Source organism: Sceloporus undulatus, chromosome 5 (genome assembly GCF_019175285.1).
Source record: "Sceloporus undulatus isolate JIND9_A2432 ecotype Alabama chromosome 5, SceUnd_v1.1, whole genome shotgun sequence".
NCBI lineage: Eukaryota > Metazoa > Chordata > Lepidosauria > Squamata > Phrynosomatidae > Sceloporus > Sceloporus undulatus.
The window spans coordinates 183,046,730-183,066,169 of NC_056526.1; the positions used below are offsets into that span (position 1 = coordinate 183,046,730).

General features: G+C 43.2%; 1 protein-coding gene and 1 long non-coding RNA gene across 2 annotated transcripts; one reads left to right on the plus strand and one right to left on the minus strand.

Moving 5' to 3' along the window:
- Positions 1-4: 4 nt before the first annotated feature.
- Positions 5-15,593, minus strand: LOC121931950. Its single transcript, XR_006104232.1, has 4 exons — positions 15,335-15,593; positions 11,225-11,319; positions 876-1,096; positions 5-498 (listed from the first exon to the last, which is right to left on the minus strand). It is a non-coding gene; the product is annotated as an uncharacterized LOC121931950 (long non-coding RNA).
- Positions 15,594-16,305: 712 nt separating this feature from the next.
- SOWAHB (sosondowah ankyrin repeat domain family member B) lies at positions 16,306-19,229 on the plus strand. The gene has a single exon (XM_042470123.1). The coding sequence runs from the start codon at positions 16,467-16,469 to the stop codon at positions 18,300-18,302; it is 1,836 nt and encodes a 611-aa protein (XP_042326057.1). The 5' UTR covers positions 16,306-16,466; the 3' UTR covers positions 18,303-19,229.
- Positions 19,230-19,440: the final 211 nt, after the last annotated feature.

A 19,440-nucleotide genomic window follows, 5' to 3' on the forward strand; every position in this document is an offset into this window, starting at 1 on the left:
TGGCCTTTCCTTGCTGGAGGGAGACTGAACACTTGTTTTCATCAGGTCCTTGCATAGCTCCTTTAAATTTCAAACTAAACCATGGAGCTGATTCATTACACTATTGACATAGAAGCCACCGGAGGGCAATATGTACTTCGTAAAAGATGTACTTTCCAGTTGTCATATAATCCAGCCATACACAGAAAGATGTGATCTCCTTAAAGCCAGGATTTTCAACAGCTGGCACAACATAAATCCCTCCAACTGAGATGAGAGCCCTTTTCCGGCTAGGATGGCTATGTGTCCAAGTTAACAAGGAATACTTTTCTATTTGAAGGGTTGTCAGAGGACAGTTGTAAATATATTGAATCCTCAAGTCAGGATCATCAGTGCCATTCTACTTCTGATTTCTATGTATGGTTGTGAAAGCAGAACAATGAAGAAAAGTGACAAAAAGAAAATCAGCTCATTTGAAATGTTGTGCTGGAGGCGCATTCTGCATATACCATGGATTGCCTAAAAGACAGAGAAATGGGTCTGAGAGCAAATCAAGCCTAACTCTTCCTAGAAGTCAAAATTACTAAACCGAGGCTATTGTACTTTGGACATATCATGAGAAAACATTACTTTTCCAGGCCTAACACATTATGGGTCTCCCCAAAACAGGGCAAAATTGCACCTCAGAAGATATGCGGGCATTTGGGCAATATTCTCTCTGTGCCAAAACACACTGCAGAAATAATCCAGTTTGACAAGACTTTAACTAATCTGGTTCAGTGCTATGGAATCCTGGGAATTGTAGTTCTGAGAGATATTTAGCCTTCTCTGACAGAGAACTGCACATGAATTATGAACTCAATGTGTTCCTGGGATATCTCCAAGTGTTTCAGTACCTGTTTCAGCTGAGATTCACCGATCTACCACAATTAGGTCATGAACACGCTCAACAATTTCAGGAGTTCTCTGTTGAAGGCCTCCTAGACCTTGCTACATCCTCAGTCACAAAATCTCCACGCTGAAAGTTGGCACCTCTCTTCTTCACAGTTGAATATGATTGGCACTTGTCAGTCAATGTTTGCATCATGCACTCATGAATTTTCTTTGGTGTTTTGCTCTGCAAAAACAGGAATTTCATGTTGGCCCAGAGTTCAGTACTTCAAAAATTCCACACTTTTCATTGACATGGTTCTATTTGGGGGGGAACCCCAGAAATAACAATTATTTAAATTGGCAATTTATAAAACAATTTAGACTGTAGTCTGAGTACTCTTTCAAGCTACCATGACAAAATTATACTCGGATTTTGGGGAGTGGGTCAGGCAGAGAAACTTTCAGCACCCCCAAGCATATAAACAAGCTGCAAGGTCTTAGGCCCTCAGAAATAACCAGGAAGGGCACATGATGTCCAATGGATTTACTTTTTCCACTCCTCTGGTTTCAAATATAAATTGTACTAGTTAGATGTATTATATTTGTCCGCTCTCACAGATCTCTCCTTAAACCTGCTGTTTCATAGCATTTGTGCATCTATGTATTTTCTGAGTCCAGTTATTTTCATGTTAGCTGGCTTAGACTGTGCTGCAAACAGTGAGCAATACAATATAAAAACAGCAGATGGCAAAAGAGCATAAAATCTAAAGCACCAGCAACCAAACTCACAATTAAAGTAAAACGGGAAATAAAAAGGCCTTCTCATCTCAAGCACCTGGTATTTGAAGATCTGTATTGTTTTGAACAAGGACGTTGCCATTTCATTACTTTTGCTAACCACCACAGACATGTTTAACACAGTTTTTGAACAGCTATCTGAGCCAGTGACCACCATCATATACAGCGATAGCACGTTCTCCAGGTTAACTACAGGTTCACAACATCTCCCTTGTATCTGTTCTGAACCTATTACTGGTCAGTTTCAAGAAGACAGGAGAAAATCTCTCTATAAATTCCATTAATAGATTTTTCCAAGATTTTAAAAATACAGCTAGTGTTCCGGTAGGTTCTACAAAAGTACATAACTCCAGGGCCCATAAATTTCTGATGGCCCCTTCCTTCCAAACAAAACAACAACAACAAACCCCAAACCTCACAGAGTCCTTCAACTGCAATATTTTTACAAAGGTTTGCAAGTACATAGTTCTTCAAGTATTTTCTTGTTTTTGGTTTTGGACCTATCTGTTTTTCCTACGAACGAACAGATCATTTTACCCTGTAAAATGGGGTGCATTTACTTAGACCACTGCTTCTTGATCATAGCTCACATTGACATTATAACAGGAAGGCCTCCATTTCATTATATAACATATTTAGTGTGTCTTTCAGGTCTGAATTTGACAGGTTCTTCTTTAAAAATACCCATATAGAATGAATTCTCAGAAATTAAGGTGGCAAAAATGATGGGAAAAGACAGATAAATAAATAAAAATATAATATATAAAATATAATATTATAAAATATAATATTTTATAATAATAAAATATATTGTTCTAGTTCTCTTTGTTCTTTTTTTCAATAATTGAAAAATAATTTTCAATGAATCTATTGATGTATATCTGTAGATTTGTTTTAAAATTAATAAAAAATATTTTTAAATAAATAAATAAATAAAAATATAGAAAAGCTCATTTCATTAGCTGATTAGGCTTATCACTGCTTTGTATAAAGTACATTGCTATCTGGTCATTCTGGTCCACAAGGAATAAAGCATTTGCGAAGGTTTACCAGTGGTCATATTCATATATATTGTTATTAGTCATCATGTTAAATTATGCTTCCATTATCACACACCAAAAGCTGTCTACTTGGTTTGTATTTTATCATAACTGTATTTTTCTACAAAGAAAGAAAAACCACAACTTTAAAATTTAATGTTATACCATCATCTTTATTGAAAAGACTTGATTGAGTGTTTAAGGTCCATTTGGTCCAAGGTCTTGTTCCACCTTGCAAAATCTCTCTCAGAGGCCCTGGGTTCAGGATATCTGAAAGAATATATTTCCCTTGAAGACTGACTGAGCTCTACAATCCTCAACATAGGTACTTACTGTATATACTCATGTATAAGTCTAGAAATTTAGGTCAAAAAATTGACTTCAAAAACCTGAGTCGACTTATCCACGGGTCAATGTAAGTATTGTATCTTAACTCTTATTTAAAAGAACCATCACCTTGTGAAAGTCATGAGTATAATCTGTCTTGGAAGCATCAACCCCCTTTTCTCTCTCATCCATCCAGCTTTAAGAGTGAGCACAAAGAGTTATGGCTGCTGGAATTTTGTACATTGTTTGACATTGTTTTCCTTTGCTTCATCTTTTAGATCCTTTGCTATATGACCCTAAATTTTATCCTCGACTTATGCATGACACGGGTCATATCAAAATCCATATTTTAGCCTAAAAATTTGCTCTTGGTTTAAACATGAGGTTGACTTATATTTGGGTATGTACAGTACCTGAGTCCCACCACCTTTCCAGGCATATTTAGTGGGCACAAGAGAGAGAATCATCTTGGTGGCTGATCCCAGACTTTGGAATTCTCTTCCTAGGGAAGCTAGGAATGCTCCATCCTTGCTTTCTTCTCCCCAACAAGTGAAAACTGTCCTGTTCTAATAAGCTTTTCGGAAATGGCTGTTATGTGTTTTTAACAGTGTGTTGTTTTGATCTTTTTATTGTCTTTAAGGTCAAAAACACTGCAGAAATAATCCACTTTCACTGCAAGTCAGAAACGATTTGAGGACACACAAGAACAACAACAACAAATGCCCCTGAACATGGACATTCCATTGAATCCATATGCCCATCATGGTTAATAGTTATCCTGGAATGTTTGTCAATTTTTTAAAATGCAGGTTAGTAGTTATTGCCATTTGATTTCCATATAGCACAGAACAAACAAACAAAAACATAGGACAACATTTACAGGTAGCTCAGTGGGGACAAGTTAATGGTCAGTGGGCCCCATTGGTAAATTGGCTAGGTGAGTAAATAAACCACATAGCACAATGCAGTATGGATGCTGCAAGAACACAAAGTCACCAGCCACAACAGCACTGCAGAGAGAGAGAGAGAGATGTTGGCCTAAGCATTTGGCACTGTGTTGTTTTGGGGCTTGTTTATCTGCATGTGGGGAGGAGGAGTTCAGATCAAAACACAAACTTGTAGTGGCAGACTGAGCTGAAGCTAAAGGATGCTAGACACAGTGATTTTAATGTAGGCAGACTTCCAAGTTTTCATACCACTTTCTGTCCATCCCAGTTAATAGAAGTTTGATCTCCCGATACTAGGTGGAATTGCTTATCTACATACCATCAAAAGCTTCCCTTGCCTGCCTACAGAAAAAAAAAACAAGTGAAAATTTGCTCCAACTTATTAACTTTAATATTGCTTATGCTTTTTAAGAATACAGAATAACATTTTCCCCGTACATCTCCCTCCTAAATAAGCATAACTTCTTGGGATGCAGCTGAAGGCACAAGAGCAGAGCCAATAAAAAAAGTTGGCAACATGATGGTCACAGAACCATAGGAATTACATTCTCACAATGTTTTTTATACAACATGAACCTAGATATCTATGGCAATAAACAGTACTCTCTAGGGTGTTCATATATGTGTAGGGACAATGGAGCACATGTCATACAAGATTGTAGTTCACCTAAATAAACCAGCTTTGACTGCACTTGTGCCCTTAAAGAACAACTTGGAAGGTGCTAAAATTAGCAGATCATACTTTTCTCATCAGCATAATGAACAACCAATACCTGCATGCTGAGGTGCTATTAAGTCACAAGCACCCTGGGAGGCTGGAAAGCTGGCAACCCCAAGTGTTGTTATAACTATTATTGTGGCATTCCAAATACAAAGCCATCACAAAAGCATAATCCATTGTGGCAGAAAAGGCTCTCTGAATCTCTTACTCTGTTTTTTGCAAAAACAAAGCAATTATCTCTCCTGGCTATAAAGATAACCTTCAGCCTCCTGTAAAATCCATTCAGGCTTATCCTTTCAGTCTGCTCTTAGCCAGACTAGAACAATCAGCTCCAGGACCTGGCTGACAGTTTCTTCCTCCTCTTGATAACAGAGAATAATTTTGGAATCCAGTTCCTTTCCCCCAAAGAACCAGAACTTTACTGTCTCTCAAGCAGCGACCAACAAAAGCAGGTTTCATATTTAATTAATTTTGTAATGACATACCCTCCAACATTTCACAAATGAAAAACGGAGTGTGTGTGGCAAGAAACATCAGAGTGTGGTCAAGATGGCAAAAGTTATTCATGAGGAAGAATGCACAGGCCAGGAAAGGCTGCAGCAGTTTGCTTTTGCCTGAGTCTCCCAGGAAAAATAAAACTCCCCCTTTCTCCTCTGAATTAGCTGAGTGCAACTGCATTTGCACCTTGGACCCAGTTTGCAGTAACTGAAGTAAGCTGAGGACAAACAAAGGGGAAAGTGGAAGGAGATGAGAGAAAGTAGGACACTGTAAATGGCACTGAAAAGGGGGGGGGGAGTTAGAAGATTAAAGCTCTATCCCTATCAAAGCAGGATAGATGGAGATATGCAATGACAGCTATATAAATCCATTCATGGTAAGACCTACAAGTGTTCTGCTCCTTTCTTATCTGTTGTGATGCCTCTACTTGTGTTTCCAGGAATCAGGCTGTGTAGAGGGCATGATTAAACTAAAAATGGAGGGGGTCAAGACATGGAGACTTGTAGATTTTGTTCAAGCTCACCCCATAGCTTCCCTACCCATGATTTTAGCTCCTGAAGCCTGTGTGTGTGTGTTTGCCTTCCCCTGAGGCTGAGAGCGTGTCACTCACCCAAGGTCACCCAGTGGATTTCATGGCTGAGCAGGAATCAGACCCTGGTCTCCAAAGTTGTAGTCCAAATCTCAAACCATGACACCATGCTGGCTTTCTTTCTGAATCCTACACTGCACTTAAAACAAATAAAATATATTAAGATATTGACAGTATATTTTGATGTGGTTTGATAGGCTTGTGAGCGGAGCCATCTAAAGTTCTGTTCCTTTTCAAAATCACAACAGGGGAATGAGTCTGCAAGTTTGCATCACTACAGAGATAGCGCCATGTCCAGACATTCCACAAACAATGCTCTACTTTTAAAGCTCTCTCCTGTCAGCTGGAACAATGTTGCATGACCAAGTTGCATTTCCTAACCCTACACCTGGCTCAGGAAGTCAACATGGTATAGTGGTATGAGCTTTGGACCAGGACTCTGTAGTCCAGGGTTTGAATCTCCACTCAGACATGGAAATTCACTGGGTGTCTCAGTCTCAGAGGAAGCCAAAGGCAAATCCCCTCTGAACAAATCTTGCCAAGAAAACCCCATGATAGGTTCATCTTAGAGTCACCAAAAGTCAGAAACTACTTAAAGGCACACAGCAAGAACACACACACATACCTCAGCTCATCTCTGCAAAGTAATGGGGGGAGAATAAGTGTGGTGAACTTCTGATGTGTGTATAGGTGCCTTTAAGTCATCTCTTAACTTATGGTGACCCCATGAATTCCAAATGGCTTACTTAGCAAGAAAAATTCAGAGGTGGTTTTGGCAGGTCTTTCCTCTGAAATATAGTCTATAGTACCTGGTAATCATTGGCACTCTCCCATTCATGTACAAACCTGGGCTGACCCTGCTTAACATCCAAGATCATACAGGATCTGGTACCTGTAGGGCATTTAGAAGTATATCTGGCTGCATTATAGTTAATTGCCATTCACACAATTGTATTGAACAAAGAACTATGGGAAGGAAAACACTGGTGATATGTGGGAACCTTCTAAGACCCTTGATGTCAGTAATATGTGTGTCTTGCAGGGGCGACAACTGACAAGAAGTCTGATCTATACTTGTGCCTTTTAGAGCTGTACTTTTACAGCAGCACCGTCTTCATACACTGTGCAGGTTAAACTGTGGAACTCTGAAACTACAGGTAGTTATGGCTGCATCTTGGATGGAAGTAAAAGATGGACTGGATGAAATCATGGACATTAGGGCCATCAGTGGCTACTAGTCATAGGTTCAGTATGAGAAGAAGCAAGCAAGTACACTTCCCCACTGGCAACTGGCTGATCACTATGTGAACTGAATGGTAGAGTGGGTAGTACCAAGGGCTTTTCTTTTGTTCTTATTATTTGCATAAATACACAGAAAATCAGCACTTCAGAGCACTGAGATAACCATCATCACTTGCTAATAACATCTGTACAGGAAACTAGTGGAGTGCAGGTACTTGAAAACTTGGCAACTTATTGATGTTGGTATAATAAAATAAGATGCGGCCAGAGATAGGTCTGCTAGGGTTTGTTTTAATGGCCCTGCTTCTGTCATTTAAAAAGAACCTGATACAAATAGTTAGGCCTCTCCCATCTCAATGCAAGAGAAAGCTTTAGGCACAACAAAGCCAGTTTTATAGTGATAACTTCTATTTTTTTCTGGCAGGGTGCTTTTACCAAAAGATGTGTGACATGCAGGAATTCAACAACTTCTGCTCTTTTCAGCAATGCTATGCATTGGTGGAGGAGGCTGCACCTATTGAATTTTACATAAAGCACAGTACAGCTGACAAAGGCACAGAAGCCCCAACAAATATGACGGGGGATAGTAGATCCTAATATGAAGAGTGGGACTCTGTTGGAGTACTTTTAAAACATGGGTGCAGATCTAAGGATTATGAAGTGTGAAATGTTCATATATATATATGACATGACTCTCAGGCTGTTGCCACACTGCAGAATGAATGCAGTTTGACACCGCTTTAACTGTCCTAGTTCCATGCTATGGAATCTTGGGATTTGTAGTTTGTTGTGACGCCAGAGCTCTCTGACACAGAAGTCTAAATATCTCACAAAACCACAAATGCCAGACTTCCATAGCATTGAGCCATGGCAGTTAAAACAGTGTCAAACTGCATTAATTCTGCAGTGTAGATGAAGCCTCAGTCTCTTTTAAAGATTAGTTGAAGTAGCCTCTTTCAGTTTGATTAATATAGGCTTCTTGTTGTGGCAGTAGTGGTGTTCATGTAGAAAAACTTAATTAAACTATTATATAAAGTGCATTTGAATGTCACAATAAGCCCTGTTTAAGTATCTGAAGGGGTGTCACATTGATGATGGAGCAAACTTGTTTTCTGCTGCTCCAGACACTAGAACACAGAACAATGGATCCAAGTTATAGGAAAAGAGATTCCACCTTAACATTAGGAGGAACTTCCTGACAGGAAGAGCTGTTCAACAGTGGATGACATTACCTTGGAGGGTGGTGGAGTCTCCTTCCCCGGAGGTCTTTAAACAGAGGCTAGATGAACATTTGTCAGGGATGATTTGATTGAGAGTTCCTGCAGGGCAGAATGGGGTTGGACTGGATGGCCTTTGTCATCTCTTCCAACTCTATGATTCTAACATTCGAAAGAATTCTATCTTGTTATCTGCAAGTCAGTATGGTGGTGTGCATTAGGCGACTACTGCCACTGCTAAAAGGAACAGCTAAGAAAGGGGGGGGGGGATCATTGAAACCTGGAAGGAGCTGACAGTCTGAGTTGTTTCTCCCTCAGTAAGCCAGACAATCTAACAATAAACCCGAGGAAGTCTACTGAAGTCTACAAAAAGCTCATGCTGCCAATTACTTGCTTTCAGTTAGTCTCAAAGGTGCTGCAAGATCTCTCCACATACCAATAAACCATGGGTTCTTTCTTTGCTTGTTGGGAGAGAGACAAGCCAAAGTGCTGTGTCCTGCCAAGTGAGCACATCACACTAAACAAGCCACAGACAAGTGGTTTGTTTAGCCATTCCTTCTTGCATTGGGAACAGTTTGGCAGGAGGAACTAATCCACAGCTCCTAAGGACTCCATCTCATGGGAGGTAAGGGTCATTAAAATGTGATTAAAACATGGTAATAGTGCGATTAGGGGAAAGCTTATGATACCCCTGTGTGCTTCTCCTGTTTGTATTCCCTTGTGTAAACAGTAATCGATGCATCATTGGGGTAATAATGGGAGTTTCCATTATGATCCAATGACATGTTCATTACAGTTTACTCACAGGACACGAATGGGAGAAGTGCGCGGGGGATGATCGCACTATTACCCTGTTTTAATCATGTTGTAATGATGCTTGCCTCCTCTGTGTGATAGCATCCTAAAAGACAGACCAGGATCCCCTGGTATCCTGGCTTGTTATTATATATGTGAACTGGATCATAATCTAGATTTTAGACTATAAAATTGCCTTTTCATTTTTCTACCAATTGTACAATCCTCCTTCTCTCCTGGCTAAGATTTCCAGCTTTTAAAAGTTGATCCAACATCTGCATCCCTTAGAATCAAGAATACATTTAGATAACAGTTGTGTCTTGGGCAAGAAATAATACGTACCCCTAGGGTTTCGACATATTTGCTATTTTAAATCAAGATAAAGATATTATTCATAATGAGGCAAGTGTACGATTCACTCCAGTCCTGCTTCATCATGGAATGTAAGGCAGAATCCCTTCTCAGTGTTCACGTTTTCTAGTTACATCAATGGTATCTTACAGAATTGATTTCAAGATGTCCAAGGATCAGTGCCAGTTGCTAAGTCTTTTCCTTTTAGTAATAGTGTATTGACTGGCTAAGCTGCAGATCACTCTCAGTAGTTTTGAAATTTGTACTTATCTGTTGACAGGAACACCAAATATTTTCAGACTTGATTAATACAGTTTGGAAACATGATGTAGGTGCAAATCACGTATGTGTCTAACTTATAGCTAATTTTTGAGCACAATTAAAATTGATGCTTATGATCTACAGGTATATGGCTAATTGGAAGACTATTTGGAGACCAAATTCTCTGTCACAAGCGTGCCAGGGTTTTAAATCTTTAGTCCAAAACACACTTCAGAAATAAACCAGTTTGAGACCACTTTAACTGCCTTGGGTCTATGCTAGGGAAATCTGGGAACTGTAGTTTTGTGAGACATTGAGCCTTCTCTGTCAGAGAGCTCTGATGCCACAATAAACTACAATTTCCAGAATTCCCAAGCACTGAACCAGGCAGTTAAAGCAATCTCAAATTGGATTATTTCTGCAGTGTGTTTTGGACCTTTGTAAAGAGACCTTCCTCTTGATCCCACTGTTTTTGAAAACACAGTTGCTGGAAAAATGAGGAAGGGCCTTAGTGGCTGTTGCCAGCCTCTGCAGCTCTGAGCTAAGGCAGGCTAATCTGGGGCGATCTTTATGTTGACCTTCCACTATCAGGCAAAAATTGTTCTTGCCAATTGTTTCCTCTGAAATAAAGCCTACAGAACCTGGTATCTGTTGGCAGTCTCCTGTACTAACCACCAGTCTCAAGTACTAACCAGGGCTGACCCTACTTAGCTTTTAAGGTCAAACAGGATCTGGCACCTTTCGGGTACTATAGAGCCTTCCAATCTTTCTTTTGCATTTTTACCTATAGCTTTTCATTATAGTTACTTTGCCTTTTAATGATTTAAATAATTTCTTACCACCTTGCACAGCACATCAACGAAATGCTGACAGGAATAAAAGTACCTTGAGTGTTTTCTTAAAATTCTTTCTTAAAATACAGCAGTGACAAAACAATATTATTTCCTTGCAGAGGTATTTCCAAAGGTGTCATGACATCACCTCAAAGGCCCTGTTTCCGCTATGTTTTAACTCACATGTACTTGGTACATTTGGTAGTAGTATTTTATCATTCCTGATATTTAATAGAAGTTTGACATTAGAAGTCATGAAAAAGATGGTGGTGGAGTATTTGTGAAACATCAGGACAGCTCTGAGTATCCTAAAGAATTCAGAGGGTTACTCACAAATAATGCAAATATTTTGTTCTCCTAAATAGGGTTTCCAGCTTTATTTATGGATCTAAATAAACAATGATGCAAGCAATGAAATTCTTCCCACTGAAACCACGAAGACTTACTTCCAAAATAAAATGCAACGTGAAGGAATATACTGTGCAAAATTACCAATGCAAGTCCTAATGGAACTTATTTCCTTATATATGTGTTTTGGATGGCAGCCTTAATCACCATATTTGAGGGGAGGAAGGAAATCTAATAATTTGAGCAGCGAGCAAGGAATTGAATATTATTGGACATCTTTGTTTGCAAGCAGATTAAGCAAAACTGGATGATTAATATGCCTATTTATTTATGCATTCCTATTTTTCATTTGTGCAATTCATCCCACCTGGCTGAGCAACTGTATTTCTGATAAGCATCACTTACCTCTGTGCCTTTGAAAAAGCCAAGCAGACTGTCTGCAGCTCCTCATTGATTGCAGGATCTCAGATGGAGACAGTGGGCATTCACCTTCAGTTTTCCTTCAAGCAGCAGCATTTCAGAGAGACAAAACCACCCCAACATGTTTTGAGGCCTCACGTTCAGCAGCAAATGACACTCCCCCCCCTCCAAAGTTATTTTTGTATATTGGCAGAAAATCCTATATAAGCACCTCTCTCCCTCTCTGCCAGCAAAAATGCAGCAATAAAAAACTAAACCATAATTTCCATCTCATTCATGACATACAAAATCTGCTGCCTGCAGCAGCTGCCACACACTCCACCATGCGACAGGCAACCATGCTATAAGCAATTCATTTCATTTGGCTTGTTTTGATCCTTGTGACATCATAGGACACTCTTCCACATACTTCTTAAACTGCTGCATTTGAACTTTTGGTCCATTTGCTCAACTTAAGGGGCTTGGGGGTTGTTGAATTTTTAAAGTATTTTTTCTTATCACACATTGTCCATGGCCAGACCTTGGGTAGCAGATATTGGGAACAGCAGCATGGTACTAAAAGAAAGAGTGGCATACCATACATTTCAGCCCCTTCCCCAAAGCTAGTCTGCTATCTTCAAATGGAAGAGGTGAAGGAAGCTCCCCCATCACTGGCACAGAAAAGGTCTGGCTGAAAATCTTGTCCAGGTACAGCAGCCTAGTTCAGCTGACAATAGCTGTCCTTCAGCATTTACCCCTGTTGCCTCTTCTGACTAATGGTAGGTTTGTTCATCTTCATTTCTGTTTTGTCAGTCATTGTTTTATCAGAATTCTAGTGGTCCACCAGTATTTATTAAAATTCTAAAAGAAAGAAGGTCTTTTTAGGTCAATGTGGTGTAGTGGTTTGAGCATTGGACTGTGACTCTGGGGACCAGGGTTTGAATTCCAGATCAGCCACAGAAAGCCACTGGGTGATACTGGGCAAGTCACGCTTTCTCAGCCTCAGAGGATGGCAATGTCACCCCCCCCCCCCCCCCCCGAAGAAACACGCCAAGAAAACTCCATGACAGGATCACCTTAGGGTCACCATAAATTGGAAACAGCTTGAAGGCACACAACAACAACAACAACAACAACAACTGCAACAAAAGTCCAACATGGTGTATTTTATTGTTTGAATGTAAACATGTATTAATATGTATTATATTTAATTATTTTTGTAGAATGTATGCCATAGGCTGGTTTATTTTATCTAATTTATTGTATGTACAGCGCTGTTTAAATTTACAGTGCTATATAAATAAAGCTTAATAATAATAATAATAATAATAATAATAATAATAATAATAATAATAGTGGTTTGAGTGTTGGACTAGGACTCTGGAAACCAGGGTTTGATTCTTGCTTGGCCATGAAACCCACTGGGTGACCTTGGGCAAGTCACACTCTCTCAGCCTCAGGAGAAGGCAATGGCAAACTTCCTCTGAACAAATCTTTCAAAATAAACTCCATGATAATGTTGCCTTAGGGTCGCCATAAACTGGAAATAACTTGAAGGCACAAAACACTCAGAGTCCACAATATATGTATTCTTGTTTAAGAAAAATTCTGCAAGAAACGCCAGGATCCCAGCTCTATGTGGCATGTCAGGAGGGCTACCTTGTCCTTTGACCATTCTGGGTTCAGTAGAGAGGAACAAATCTCTGGAGTCTACCCTGCCATTGTGTGTACAAGCCATTTTTGGCACTCTAAGGGCATCTCTTAGACTGAGCATGTTGTTGATCCATCAGTTATCATCAAACTAACCCACACCCACAGTCTAGTTCTATGCAAGTTTACTCAGACTTTATTCCTGTTTACTTCCAAGAGGGCTTTTCTCCCAAGTATATATACACACACCTAGTTTTGCAACCCATGGTTCATTTGTATGCCAAAAGGTTAATCTAGCATCTGGCATAGGTTTTTACATGAAAGTCTTGCTGTCAACTGAAGCACAAAGAAGTCAGCACAGAGGAGGATGGCAACAGAGCTGGTAAGGAAAACAAAACCCAAGGGACAGAGATAGGCTAGGATCTAATGGAGTCACTGCTCCATGGAAGTTACTATGAGCTCCTCAGGAAACAAACGTGGCAAGCATAACACAATGAAGACTTTTTCATGGCACTTCAGTGATCTCCTTCAGAGCATGGAAAACTTCCTATGCTGACCACAGGATTATGGGAACTGAAGGCACAAAAAAGTAACACTTTCAGAGCTTTGGTCTTTTTCCAGCTGAACACTGATTGCTCAAGCACCACTTGCTGGGGCCCACAACACAAATTCAGTTTCCCTGTTCTCAGGTGGACCCCACATATTTTGCCACCTGAGGCAAAGGACAAATTCCTTTGCCCACATTCCAACCATTCCATATACAGAATTTGACTGGACTGAATTTAACTTCATTCTTCATAGCACCTAGACAGCCCAGGTCCTCCAACATATTGACACTACTTGCTGACAGCAGGTCCAAAATGCCACAGCCAGAATGCTGACTGGGGCCAGTTATAGGCAACATATATCTCCCTTGTTCAAATAGCTTCACTGGTTATCAGTTCATTTCCGGGCACAATTCAAGGTAGTGGTTATGACCTATAAAGCCCTATGTGGCTTAGGTCCAGATTAAATCTTGCCAAGAAAATCCTGTTATGGGGTGCCATGAGTCATAGTCATCTTGAAGGCACATACTGAAAACAGTATATAGAAACCCAATGCTCATTTCCACAGGAGTATCTCTTCCTGAGCCACTGCTTGAAAATGTTACCTTTTTTAAAACCATTCCCAGGATCCTGGGGAATTCTGAGAGATAGTTCAAAAATGTAACTCTTCCAGGCTCTGGGAACACAGTGGGGTGCATTTCTAAGCACACATGCCTCAGTCAGGCTCCCATGGTACACACTGCTTACCTAGAGACAGAGACGATATCTTTCTAGCACACTACATATATTATAACACTGGTTAACACTCCAGGCTTCTCATAGCAGTTTCCGGCTGTTTTTAGCAGTTTCTCGCATCACCTTTCTGCTTCCCAGCATTCACATACCACATTCTAAAACTCCCTCCATCATTCATAAGGTCATCCACCCATCCTAGCCTAAGGCAACATCTACCTTCCACATTTGCTTGGTTATGGGGCACAGGACCCCAATGAACTGGAAAAAACCTGCAAATAAAAAAAGACTTTTTTTTTAACCTGTGAGAACATCTCTCTAAGAATCTCTAGGTCCTCCAGGGCAATTCTGTGGTCAAGACTGGCCAGATGTTGACCACGAAATTACACTGAAGGACCTACAGATGCCTAGAGAAGTTTTCTGTCTAGCAATCTCTAGGTCCTCCAGCATGACTTTTGCAGAAGTTGACAAAAGAGTCGTACTGGAGGACCTAGAGATTCCTAGAGAGAACATATTACTCAAATCCGTGAATAGTCAAATCTGCAAATGTCAAAGCTGCAAATGTCAAAGCTGCAAATGTGGTGGGCCAACTGTAGTCTGATTACAGAATTCCTTTCTTGGCAATACTTCACTCTATGCATCTGAGGAACCAGACTAAGTCTATAAAAGCTTATGCTGCAGTGGAGCAAGGGATTTAAGCTAGAGGAAAAGAGAGTCCACCTAAACATTAGGAAGAACGTCTGGAGCTGTTTGAGAGAGGAACATGCTGCCTTGGCATGTAGTGGAGTCCCCTCCTTTGGAGGTTTTCAGAGGCTGGGTGGCCATCTGTCGGAGTGCTTGGACTGTGTATTCCTGCATGGCAGAGGGTTGAACTGGATGGCCTTTGGGAGTCTCTTCCCACTTTAGGATTCTATGATTCTAACTTCTTTCACACAGTCTCAAAGGCGCTACAATATGCTTTTCCAGACTGCTTACTGCTGTGTGAATTCAAGCCATTTCTGACTTAAAGCATTTTGGCGTTTTCTTGGAAGATTTGTCCAGAGGAGGTTTAACATTGCCTTGCCATGAGGCTGAGAAAGCGTGACTTGCCCAAGGTCACCCAGAGGCAAGGTGGGGAATCGAACCCTGGCCTCCAGAGTCCAATGTTCAAAAACCACTATGCCATGCTGGCGCTGTGCAGACTGCTTACCTGGGAGTAAATCTCATTGAACTGAGTGGGACTTCCAAGTCAATAGGATGAAGCTGTTAATGTGTAACTCCTCTGTACACTTTGAATGAGGACTTTCCTCTCTCGCCTCCTTTTCCTCCTCTTCAGCAATTCCTTCTTCATATCCTCCCTACCTTCTGCTATTTTTCAGTGACTGGGGGAGGAGGAATGAAACGATGTGGAATGTTAGAACACCTTTTCCGCTTCCCTAGTCCCTTCGAAGTGGAGAAGGATCCATATTTTCAGGCTGTGTTTCCAAAGTAAGGTAGTTTTTAACCCCACTCCCTGTTTAACCTCAGAAAAGGGGAATAAAAGGGGAAGTCAAAGCAGTTTGTTGGTTTTTTTGTTTTGCAAAAATAATCTAATTTCGGAGGTAATCTTAGAGGGCCAGAGTGGGCATTGGACTATGACTCTGGAGACCATGGCAACCCACCGGCTGACCATGGCCAAGTCACACTCTCTCAGCCTCAGGGGAAGTCGGAAAGGGGACTGTACTAAAACAAAAAACAGCACTTGCCCATAGGGAAACCATACCTGCCCACAGACAATCATTGGAGGATATTTGCCCATAGGGAAACATTGGAGATGTTTCCTATGTCTCCCTATGGGCAAGTATTCCCCAATGTCTGCCAATGGGCAATGTCTCTCTATTTGGCTGCATCCATACTGGAGAAATAACTCGGTTTGGCACCGCTTTCTGGCTCAAGGCTATGGAATTCTGGGAGTTGGAGTATGTTGTGGGGTCAAGAGCGGAGCTCCGCTCTGGACCTTACAACATACTCCAACTCCCAGAATTCCATAGCCTTGAGCCAGAAAAGAGTTCAAACGGTGCCAAACCCGGTTACTTCTCCAGTGTGGATGCAGCCAGAAAGAGAGAGGGAAGTTTCCAAAGAGGGAGGGAGGGGAGGGGAGGGGTTGGAGGGGGCGGAGCCCTACCTTAAAAGGGGCGGAGTCAGAGAGCGCAGGTGAAGCCGACTCAGGGAAGGAGGCGAAGTTTTCAGCCGGGCGCCCTTGCAGTTCCGCAGCGGCTCTGGCTGCTGTTGGTGGCCGAGGGCTGCGGGGTCCAGGAGCCCCGGGGGGCGGATGGGAGCCTCGGGGGGCGGCTGCTGCAGCCATGGCCCGGGAGCTGAGCCAAGGCGAGCTGCTGGACTTCCTGCTCGGCCAGGCCGGGGGCCGGGTGGCCAACGCCGCCTTGCTGGCCCACTTCAGGCGCTTCCTGCGGGACCCGGAGGCCTCCCCTGAGGAGCTGCGCAGCCGGAGGGAGCGCTTCAAGGGCTTCGTCAACTCGGTGGCCACCGTCCGGCAAGAAGGGCCCCAAGGCGCCAAGTACGTGGTGCTGAGGAAGAGGTACCGGGAGCTGGTCGGGGAGGAAGAGGAGGAGAAGGAGAAGGAGGCAGCAGCCAAGCCCCTGCCTCCAGAGGCTCTGCAGAGCCCTTGCCGCAGGGCAGCTCCCCGACCCGCCCGGAAGGAGGAAAAGCACACCTGCAAGGCCTCCTCACCTGGGCAGGTCAAGGTGCCCCCTTCGGCTGCCAGCCCTGCCCTTGGCGCCCTCCGAGGCCCTGGCTCCCTGCTCGGAGGGGAGCCTCCAGGAAAGCCCCCTCCCGCTGGCTGTAGGGCTCCTCTGGGCCTCTGGGGAGGCGGCCTCGACTTACCTGTCCGGGAAATGGGCGCCCCACTGGCCAGCCAGGCCCAGGCCCAGGAGAGGATTCGCCAGTGGGTGGCCACCCATCACCCCCCTCCCTTCCCTCCAGATGCCCCCCAACTGGACCCCCACCCCTCCTGCCTGACTCCAGACCCCTCTCTAGATGCGCCCCCCCTGCGGGAGCCCCTGCCCATCTTCCGCAGCATCCGGTGCCAACTCTCTTTGCAGGACCTGGAGGACTTCATTGAACAGGAGAGCTCGGCCAGTGAAGATGGCAGCAGCGCCAGCGGAGGGAGTGACTCTCGCCACTTGGAAGGGAGCCCTGGGCGCCACCTTCCTCGGGGGCCCAGGTGGCAGAATGGCCATCTCAAGAAAAGGGACCCCAAAGGGGTGCAGCCCAAACCCCAGGGCAATGGGTTGATGGCAAGCAAGAAAAGCACAGCCCAGCAGAATGGCACAATCCCAGAGCACCTGGCCTTGCTGAGCCAGGTGGCTGGCCGAGCCAATAAGCCCTGGGGCAAAGAAGGTGAGTGGCACAGCAAGGATCAGACCAAACCTAGATTGGCAGCCAGGCTTCCTCCTCCAAAGCTGGATGCCCCCTTAAGTCCACAACCACTTTCCAGGCAAGGCAATGCCAGAGCCGATTTGGAAGGACCAGTTCCAGACACAGACGGGTCAACAGAGCACAGGGCCTCCTTGGTACCGCTGGAGCCCCGAGAGCACGCCTGGCTGGTGAAGGTGGCCACGGGGTCCTGGATGCAAGCCCGGGCCCTTCTCCTTGAAGACCCGCACCTTGCCACCCGCAAGGACTTCATCTCAGGCTTTACGGTGCTCCACTGGTTGGCCAAACACGGGAACGCTCAGGTGTTGCAAGACGTGGTCACTGGTGCCAGGAAAGCCGGTGTGCCTCTGGACGTGGACGTCAAGTCTGGCTGTGGCTACACCCCACTGCACTTGGCCGCCATGCATGGGCACCAAGTGGTCATCAAAGTCCTGGTGCAGAAGCTGCAGTGCCACGTCCAGGTGAGGGACAGCAGTGGCAAGAGGCCCTGGCAGTACCTGAGCAGCAGCACTTCAGGAGAAGTGTGGCAGCTCTTGGGGGCCCCTCGGGGCCAAACCATCTTTGCAGCCCATCCTATAACAAGGAATACCAACTGTTCACCTGCCAGAAAGGGCAAGAGCCCCGAGCTGGGCAGAAAGATTAGCAGGAAAGCTTCCTTGGCAGCCTACTTGAAACCTCAACACATCAAGTGGAAAATGGGAAGCAAGTGCCCTCCATTACATGAAAGGGAAGAATACAGTGACTAACTGAGCTTCTTGACAGAATCAAAGGTGGAAGACTTTTGATGGCCCAGGTTGCCTCCAGCTGAGTGGCAAACCTGGAAGAAAAAGCACTTTATTTCCCCTGTGAACTTCATTCCCCTTCCCTTTATTTATTATTTCCTTTGGGGCTGGAGGTTGAGGAAGACATTTTTCCATTTTAGATGCTTCTATGGTAAGGAGTGCCCATCTCATGGAGACCCATCAAGGCATCTCCTGTTAACAATTTTGGTGATTTTGGAAGGGGAGGGTAGATGTCCTGTAACAGCAAAGCTGAGCAAGCAATCCTCCTCCACTTCCAGGATGAGTTTGGAAAACATTCCTTCATTTGCCTAGTATGAAAGAAGGCAAAATTGGCCTCTTTGGAAAGCTGGTATTTGGAGGGGAGGCAAGGGCTTGAATATCCCAAATCCATTTTTAACCCTCCCTTGGAATGGGTGCGTATATGCAGGAGTTTTTCTATTTTAGGTGCTTGGGAAAGGAAAATGGCAAGTCATCATCACTGAAATCATGATAGTTGCATTTGAAATGCCATTTAAGGGGTGAAGATGGCCCAGCTTTCAAACATGGGATGTCATTTGCACTGTAATTTGCCAGGTACAATTATTTATTTGCCTTTAGAAACACCTGTCAGGGAGGGAGAAAGAGCAAGCTTTTGACAGACAGACAGACAGACTGGGGGATTTTAATTAACGGAGGAATTACCTCATTGCAGAGGAGTTTCAAAGGAACCTAGAAAAGCAAACCTTTTTTTGCTATGGGGTGGGTTGGAAGATGTTATCTCAGATCAAAGGAGTGAATGAAACTTGGCACTCTTTCCCCCACAACACAAGGCAAAAGTTCTCAGCAAATACTTGTGTTTTTACTGGTTTTTTTTTAAGAAGCCTGCTAATAAATCTTATTGCTGCTAATATATCTATGTTAAATATGTCTTTTTTGCCCATATTGCCTAAATATCTTTGGATGCTTTTCTAAGGGCTTGATAAGAGGGTATGTTTTTTTACATTGTAAACTTTTGAAATGAGGAATGTTTTCCTTATCAGCTTTTCTGCTTAGAATTTCTGGCACATTGCAGAGGATTCTTCTGAGGGAGGAAACCTGCTCTGTTCACTTGAATGCTGCCCAG

Excerpts from the sequence above, each read along its gene's own strand:
- SOWAHB (XM_042470123.1), top strand. The coding sequence starts at position 16,467 with ATGGCCCGGGAGCTGAGCCAAGGCGAGCTGCTGGACTTCCTGCTCGGC.